This window comes from Grammomys surdaster, unplaced genomic scaffold (assembly GCF_004785775.1).
Source record: "Grammomys surdaster isolate TR1022 unplaced genomic scaffold, NIH_TR_1.0 262, whole genome shotgun sequence".
NCBI lineage: Eukaryota > Metazoa > Chordata > Mammalia > Rodentia > Muridae > Grammomys > Grammomys surdaster.
In genome coordinates this window covers 2832172-2840377 of record NW_021604703.1, presented here as the reverse complement: position 1 = coordinate 2840377, position 8206 = coordinate 2832172, and the positions used below count along the sequence as shown (strand labels likewise).

At 52.9% G+C, this 8206-nt stretch overlaps 1 protein-coding gene across 1 annotated transcript in view; it reads left to right on the top strand.

Annotated features, from left to right (window-relative positions):
* Positions 1 to 8206, top strand: part of Septin8 (septin 8) — a 26630-nt gene that overhangs the window by 9067 nt on the left and 9357 nt on the right. The window contains exons 2-8 of the mRNA XM_028775900.1: positions 2861 to 2981; positions 4878 to 5073; positions 5402 to 5588; positions 6404 to 6565; positions 7087 to 7183; positions 7578 to 7746; positions 7913 to 8089. Coding sequence (XP_028631733.1) covers positions 2861 to 2981; positions 4878 to 5073; positions 5402 to 5588; positions 6404 to 6565; positions 7087 to 7183; positions 7578 to 7746; positions 7913 to 8089 — 1109 coding nt within the window. The remainder of the gene's footprint in view (positions 1 to 2860; positions 2982 to 4877; positions 5074 to 5401; positions 5589 to 6403; positions 6566 to 7086; positions 7184 to 7577; positions 7747 to 7912; positions 8090 to 8206) is intronic.

Sequence of the window (8206 nt, the reverse complement as noted above, 5' to 3'; positions counted from 1 at the left end):
CTCTCTCTCTCTCTCTCTCTCTCTCTCTCTCTCTCTCTTTTTCCCTCCCCACTTCCTCTCTCTTTCTCTTTCAAGTTCTCTGCTGAGGTGTGTGTGTGTGTTTTTCCAGACACAATTGACTTGGTCAGTTTTGGCGGCAGACTACAGGATGTTGGATTGCATCCTGATTGTGTCACCCTTGGACCGAGAACATGAATAAATATGCAGCCTTCTCGGCAAGCCTTCTCGCCTTCAATTTTAGAGATTTTCGTTCTCACCTAAAAATAAGCTTCAGACTGTTCTGTCCTGCATTTGATCTGCAGGCTGCCACAAGCAGGAAGGAAGACTGAATAACGAAGTCCTGTGTGAGGTGGGCAGGTGACACCTTTCGTGTGGCAGTAGTTGAAGATGGTGTTCATGAACTTAAAAATGGGCAGTGGTGTCATGGCCGGCGAGTGGGGGAAGCATAGGGAGCATGGCTTCCCCATCCCATGGCAATCTTTCTGAAGTGGGGGAAGAGGTGGCCAACCAGGATGCATAAAATGTTAAGGATTGGTGCCAGGAAACAGGACCACTGTCTGGGATGGCCTGCTGTGCGGTGTAGGGGCCAGCTAGGGACAGGTACCAGCAAGAGGACAGAGATGGAGACACCCCCAGCCCCACCCCCAGAGCCCGGGAGTTCAGGGAAGCTGCTGAGCTTAAAAGGTGGACTTTGGGGCTGAGAGATGGCTTAGTGGGTAGAGGCACTTGCCGTCAAGGCTGCTGCCTTAAATTCAGTCCCTGGAATCCATAAGGTGGAAGCGGAAACTGATGAGCTGTCCTGTAACCCCTACAGGAGCTTTGTCACATGTGCGAGCCCCACACCCAATAAATAATAAGTCAGTAAGTAAGTAGATAAACAAATGAATGAAATGAATGTAAAAGAAGGGGGAACACAGGAACGAAACACCTCAGTTGGCAGTATGCTCACCTAGCATGCACAAAGCCTTCGGTTTGATCTCCAGCACCACATGAAACTAGGTAGGGCAGCAAGTGCCTGTGATTCCAACACTGGGAGATGGACGCAAGAGAGTTAGAGTTCAAAGTCATTCTTGGTACAGCAAGTTCAAAACCAGCGTGAGCCTGTCTCAAACCAAAACCGAACACCCTCCTCACCCCAACACACACACACACACACACACACACACACACACACACACACACACACTGGAGTTTAGAAGTAACCAGTGGGTGGGGGAAGGTCCAGTGTAGCTCTGTTGTTTGTGATGTGGGCATGAAGAAAAGAGAGCTGCCTGGTGGCCCTTTGTCAGGTTACGTATGCAGCCCTGAGGGGACTTGTCCTGAGTGGGGAGACTGAGACATGATGCCCTGGGGATGGCAGTAAGGAGGAAGGGTTATTACGAAAAATAGGTTCCAACAAGAGTCTTTGGAGAAAACAGGTTTAGGGCAAACCTGGCTTATTTGAAATGGGTAGAAAGGTCACATAAAATCTAGGATGCTTATAGACATAGGTAGGCATGATTGATACAGGGGTAAATAGCCTAAGGCAGGTTGGGTTTTTTGTGCCAGAGGCCAGACTGGCTAGAGAGGTACAGGGTGTGGCTGCAGAGGGTGGGTGTCCAGGTGCTGAGGAGGCTCTTGGGTAGCAGAAGCCACAGGGCCTCCTATCTGCCCCTGACTCCTTTACCCACACAGTGTTGTGTCCATATTTACAAAAGGGTTGCCATGACACCGCTGAGAGCTCCACTTCGGAGCTGTGGACATGGGAGACTGAAGCCCTGTGCATCTTCCTGTCCCCGGTGGTGAGTAGGGCATAGGCACTGAGAAAGAGGCATGGTTCTGCCCAACATGGAGCCCTGTGGGCCTGGAACCTATTTTCAGGGCAACATCTACTACCACTGCCAGGGAAGCCAGAGCAAGTGTCCACATAGGTGAGTCCGGCCGTGACTCTGTCTTTGGGCTTTATCATTTCTCTTAGTGGTGCAGACCAAATCCAGTGGCTCTTGCACACTCAGGACCTGCACCCTCATCTCTGCTGAGGTCAGGCCCCCACACTCTCTCCCAGAATCTCCTTTTTAAACAGCCATGGCTTTGGTAAGAGCCTGATGTCTCCTGAGACCACCACTGAGAAGGAAGCAGAAGCCTGTTTGAGCCCCAGTTTTGGCTCCATCCTTAGGAATCTTGGTTCTCCTCATTAGGTCCCTGCAAGAACTCCATGTTGGATTCTGGAGCAGTGGGAAGCAGCTGCAGAGGATCACCAACCCAGCTGACAGGAGAGCCCTCCGAGGCACTCAGTTAGGAGGGACTGGGAAAGAAAGGCCTATGAGGGAGTGGCAACATTCCCACCCTCCTCAGAACTGCCTGCTGGAATATACACTCTCCAACCTGGGCCTCTTGGGCTATTTAAGATACAGAGGAGGGCTCGGGATCTAGCTGAACTGGCAGAGTGCTTACCTAACATGCATAAAGCCCTGGGTCCCTAGTAACACATCAACCAGGCATGAGCTGCATGCCTGTAATATCAGCACGAAGGTGGTGGAAGCAGAGATTGGAAGCTGAATGCCATTCTTGGCTACAGAGCAAATTCAAGGCTATTTTGGACTACATGAGTTCCTTTTTAACGACTAAGACCAGGGAGCTGGGTGTGGTGGCACACGCTCATCATCTGAACACTTTTTGGAAACCAGACAATGGGATACCAAGTTCAAGGTGGGGGGCTCAGGGACCCCTCTGTAGGAATGTGGCATGGTGTTGGAATCCTGGACACTTCGAGGTGTGTCCTGGGCTGTGCTGAGAACACAGGCACCAGGGTCAAGGCTAGTCTCACGGAGACACATCTTTTCCTGGGGGCTCACTGTCTTGCTGTGTTTTTTCTTGGCAGAATGCAGAGCCTGAGCCCCGGAGCCTGTCCCTGGGTGGCCATGTGGGGTTCGACAGCCTCCCTGACCAGCTGGTCAGCAAGTCAGTCACTCAGGGCTTCAGCTTCAACATTCTCTGTGTGGGTAAGTGGTCTGGTCAATGGCAGAAGGTGGGTGAGACTTCTTGGAGCCGGTGCTCTGCTGTGCTGGCTACCTATCAAGCTGGGGCTGGGGCTGGGGCTGGGGCTGGGGCTGGGGCTGGGGCTGGGGGCTGGGGGCGGGGGCTGGGGCTGGGGCTGGGGCTGGGGCTAGAGGTTCCCAAGCAGAGGGAAATCTTGGATCCAGGCTTTGGTTTTGCCTTTGCCAGGGTCAAGAATGGGATTAGGTCCAGGATCTGACTCAGAGTTGCCACAAAGAGGAAACAGAAATGAGCCTATGAAAGTGCTGTCTAAACACTAAAAAAGGGTGTTTATCATTAGAGAATCACTGTCACTAGTTCATTCATTTCCTTTATTTAAAAAAAAATTCAGGGCTGGAGAGATGGCTCCGTGGTTAAGAGCACTAGCTGCTTTTCTAGAAGACCCAGGTTCAATCCCCTGCACCTATATGGCATCTCATACCTGTCTTTACCTTCAGTTCCAGGGGACCCATCGTAGCAGGCATGCATGTGGTGCACATATCTGTGCATGCAGGCAAACACCCAGACACATAAAATAAATCTAAATAAGAAAAATAAACAAATTTAAAAAAATTCACAAGGCTACAGAGATGATCCAGTGGGTAAGAGCACCTGCTGCTTTTCCAGAGGACTGGACATCTGTTCCTAGCACCAACGTCAGCTTATAGCTCAAGTTCCAAGGAACCTGACAGCTTCTTCTGGCCTCCATAGGCACATGCTCACATAAATAAAAACAAATCTTTAAAGAATTTCTCCTTCTTACCATGTGGCAAGGATACAGTGGTGAGCCAGACCCTGCTCTGACACCAGACCACAGAGTACCTCTCTAATACATACACTTTGGAGCAAACACAGCTGGATGGGGGTGGGAGTGGGGCTCCATGTGTCCAAGGCACAAAGACTCCGCAAAGCCGTCTGAAGGTATCCCTTGGGAAGGAGACCATGTGGACCTGAGGCTGCCCAGGCTACAGGGACCAGCAACTGATGGTTTCAGGTCCTGTTCCTGTGGACCTATGACTGCCTTGGCCTAAGAAGGATGATGCCCAGAACAGGCTATATGTTTTGTGACTAGGTCCCTTTGAAGCCAGCATACGGTAGAATCTCCATAGCCTGATGCTGCCTTCCCCACCTCTTGGGGAAATGCCACATGCCTTGTGCAGTATGTCTTACATCAAAGGCTTCCTTTATGACTCTTCCTTCTGAATATTGTTTTTTTCTTTCTATTTTCCTTCCTTCTCCCTCTTCTATTTTTTTTAACACATTTATTCATTTTATTTGAGGAGCCCATGACAGGGCAAGTTGAGCAGTTGCTTCTCTCCTCCTACCGTGTGCATCCCCCGGAACAAACTTGTGTTACCGGGCCTGGCAGCAAGTGTCTTTACCCTCTGAGCCATCTCACAGACCTGGTTTTGTGTGTGTGTGTGTGTGTGTGTGTGTGTGTGTGTGTGTCTGTCTGTCTGTCTGTCTGTCAGCATGTGCTAGGATGGAGCCCCAGGGCCTTATACATGCCAGGCAAGTACTCTACAACTAGCTGGGCACATGCCTTTAATCCCAGCACTTGGGAGGCAGAGGCAGGCGGATTTCTGAGTTCAAGGCCAGCCTGGTCTACAGAGTGAGTTCCAGGACAGCCAGGGCTACACAGAGAAACCCTGTCTCGAAAAACCAAAAAAAAAAAAAAAGTACTCTACAACTGAGCAACCGGCAGAGACCACCAAGGATGGGCAATGAGGAGTGGAGCAGGAGGCTTCCCTTCTCTCATTCAGGAGCTAAGGGTCTTAGAGCCCACCTCACCTAGTTGCCAGCTAGAGACAGCCTTGTTTTACCTTAGTCCTCATGTCTCTCCCTACTGTCCCCCACACTAGGGGAAACTGGGATTGGCAAGTCTACGCTAATGAACACGCTCTTCAACACGACCTTTGAGACTGAAGAAGCTAGTCACCACGAGGAGTGTGTGCGCCTGCGGCCTCAGACCTACGACCTCCAAGAGAGTAATGTTCATCTCAAACTGACCATCGTGGATGCTGTGGGCTTTGGGGATCAGATCAATAAGGATGACAGGCAAGAGGCGGGAAGGGCGGGCCCCACCTAGCCTCCTCAGTGTTGGCTGACCCCTGTCCTAACTCTTCTCCAGCACTTCGTGCTTCAAACTGCTCCATATATAGCCCTAAGGTGACCTGGGAAGGATACTGGGGAAGGGCTGAGGTCTTGGGCCATTAGCAGACCTGTTCTTCCTCTGGAAGGCTTTAGGAGAAGGGGTCAACCAGCCTTCTATACCTGATAGGGCAAAGCTGTTCTTGGGGAGGAGAGTGGGAACAGCCTAGCTTGGGCTCTGCACTGCCCTGGCTGCAGCCAGTGTCTGCCTCCCAGGTGATGAAGCTGTTTGTAGTTACAGGCCCATAGTTGATTACATCGACGCGCAGTTTGAAAACTATCTACAGGAGGAGTTGAAGATCCGCCGATCCCTCTTTGACTACCACGACACGAGGATCCACGTTTGCCTCTACTTTATCACGCCCACTGGGCACTCCCTGAAGTCCCTGGATCTGGTGACCATGAAGAAACTAGATAGCAAGGTACATGCCCTTCCTTGTGACCTGACCTCTGCCATCTTCTTCTGGAAGCTGGTATGATGGCTGTGTTTGGCTATGCCGTGGTCAGCTTGGTCCTCTCTGGAGTCTTGGCTCTCCGTGGTCTTCATTGAACTTTTCAGCCTGTTCCAGGCTGGCCCTAAGCCCTTCTCATTTGGAGCCTCGCTCCTTGTTCCTTGTGACTACCTCCTCCCACAGGCCCTCTGCTCAGTGTCCCCTTCCATCTCAGCCCCTTTCTGACATGGCTTCCCCTCAGCTGTCTTCTGAACTCACGAGGAGAGGAGAATGACGACTCAGAATTAGATTCCGAGTGAGGGCAGAGGGCAGTTTCATAGGAGGTCAAGGGAGGTTGGGGTCCTGGAGGACAAGTCCCCCTCCTAGTGATCTCTCAGCCAGCCCTTGTGACTACCTTTCTATCCCAGGGGTTAATTATCACCATGAAATATGGGGTAACCTTGGCCTGGGAGAGTTTAAGCCCTTCCCATAGCTGCTACTCCTACGTCACCTTACCTGCTTAGTGGGTAGCTTGGTCACCACTATTGTTTCTGTCAGGCCCCAGGCCACTTAAGACCTTCAGAGCATCCTGGGTCCAAGTTGAGTATGCCCAGGGTGACCAAACTGCAGGCCCTTTAGAGACATGGCCATTCTTACAGTTCTAGCCATCACCATGGCCACAGGTGGCTGTGGCTCACTGGGAGCCTCTGTCTTCCTGGATTTCTGCTTGTCCACACTTGGTGAGCATCCCTTAAAATAACCAACCGACCTGCTGCCCGTCCCCTGACCTTCACCCTGACCTTCAGGTGAACATCATTCCCATCATTGCCAAGGCTGACACCATCTCCAAGAGCGAGCTCCACAAGTTCAAGATCAAGATCATGGGTGAGCTGGTCAGCAATGGAGTCCAGATCTACCAGTTTCCCACCGATGACGAGGCTGTTGCCGAGATTAATGCAGTCATGAACGTGAGTGGGGGAGGGGGCAGGGTCTCCGGGCTCCAGAGCCAGAGGGCTTAGAGACACCAATCTGAATATCTGAATGAAACACAGCCCCTGGAGATCCTACTTTTCAGAATGTTATCCTTAGCTTCTCCAGCCCAGAGGGGCGGGGGTCACATCCCTCCCGGGGATCGTGTGGGAGTGGGATTAGAGGACTTGTTAACTGGATTTGCACTAAGGGTCCCCTAGATCTGAGTGTCTCAAGTCCTACTCTGGGTGGGAATGTATTGCATGAAGGAGTGAGGAGATGCATGGCCAGGGGGTGGGAATCTGGAAGGAACCAGGCTTACAGTCTTTGTCAGAGAGCTCCTGTCTTCCTGAGAAGAGGACCCCACACACAGGCATACCCAGTTCTCAACAGTTCTCTGAAAGATACAGGAAGCCAGCCTTGTCAAAGGCCTGCAGACCCTCCCTAGAGTGCAGGAGTGGTAAGAGAGTCTGTCCCTGGCTCCAGCGCAGTGCTCACACATAACTGCACCCCTTTTCAGGCACACCTGCCTTTTGCCGTGGTGGGCAGCACAGAGGAGGTGAAGGTGGGGAACAAGCTGGTTCGAGCACGGCAGTACCCCTGGGGTGTGGTGCAGGGTGAGTGTCGGGCAAGTACATCCGCAGCTGCGACTGTAGCTCAGTCTCTTGCCCTGTAAGCTGAGGCCACTAACCACTGTCCTGCTAACCTTCTGCCCTTGGAGCTCTCTGAGGCACCAGGCCACTCTCCTGCTGTTCCTCCACCTGACTCCATGCATACCTCATGCTATGCAGCCACGAGGCACCTAACCATTGTCTGCTGTACCCCCCAGCCATCTGCATGTTTGCTCTGCTCTGTGGAACCACCAAGGCCCCACCCCCACCCCGTCTTACCATCCCATGCCCGTGTGCACACCTGCCTCCAGATGCTTTGGGGGCACCCGACCACTGCCCTGCTGCCCCCTCCCCACCTGTGTGCATGTCTGTCTCATGCCTCTCATGCCCCTGCTTCTAGTGGAGAATGAGAATCACTGTGACTTCGTGAAGCTGCGGGAGATGCTGATCCGGGTGAACATGGAGGACCTGCGCGAGCAGACCCACAGTCGGCACTACGAGCTCTATCGGCGCTGCAAGTTGGAGGAGATGGGCTTCCAGGACAGTGATGGCGACAGCCAGCCCTTCAGGTGATAGCCTGCGCTGCCTCAGCCACTCTTGTTACACCAGCACTTGCTGTCTCAGGCCTGTGAGCCTGCAGGAAGAGGCTGGTGGGAGCCCTGTCCCAGCATCTACCTGACTGCTCGGACTGCCTGCCTCAGTTCTACCTCCGGTCTCTCCTTTGGGTCTCCACAGCCTCCAAGAGACCTATGAGGCAAAGAGGAAGGAGTTCCTGAGCGAGCTGCAGAGGAAGGAGGAAGAGATGAGACAGATGTTTGTCAACAAAGTGAAGGAGACAGAGCTTGAGCTGAAGGAGAAGGAACGGGAGGTGTGTGCCAGCCAGGAGCAGGGCTGGGGGGGGAGTGTCGGAGGGCAGGCTGGCTGGGGTGAGGGTGGGGGGACCTGTGTGCCAGCCTGGAGCAGGGCTGGGGGGGGAGTGTCGGAGGGCAGGCTGGCTGGGGTGAGGGTGGAGGGACCTGTGTGCCAGCC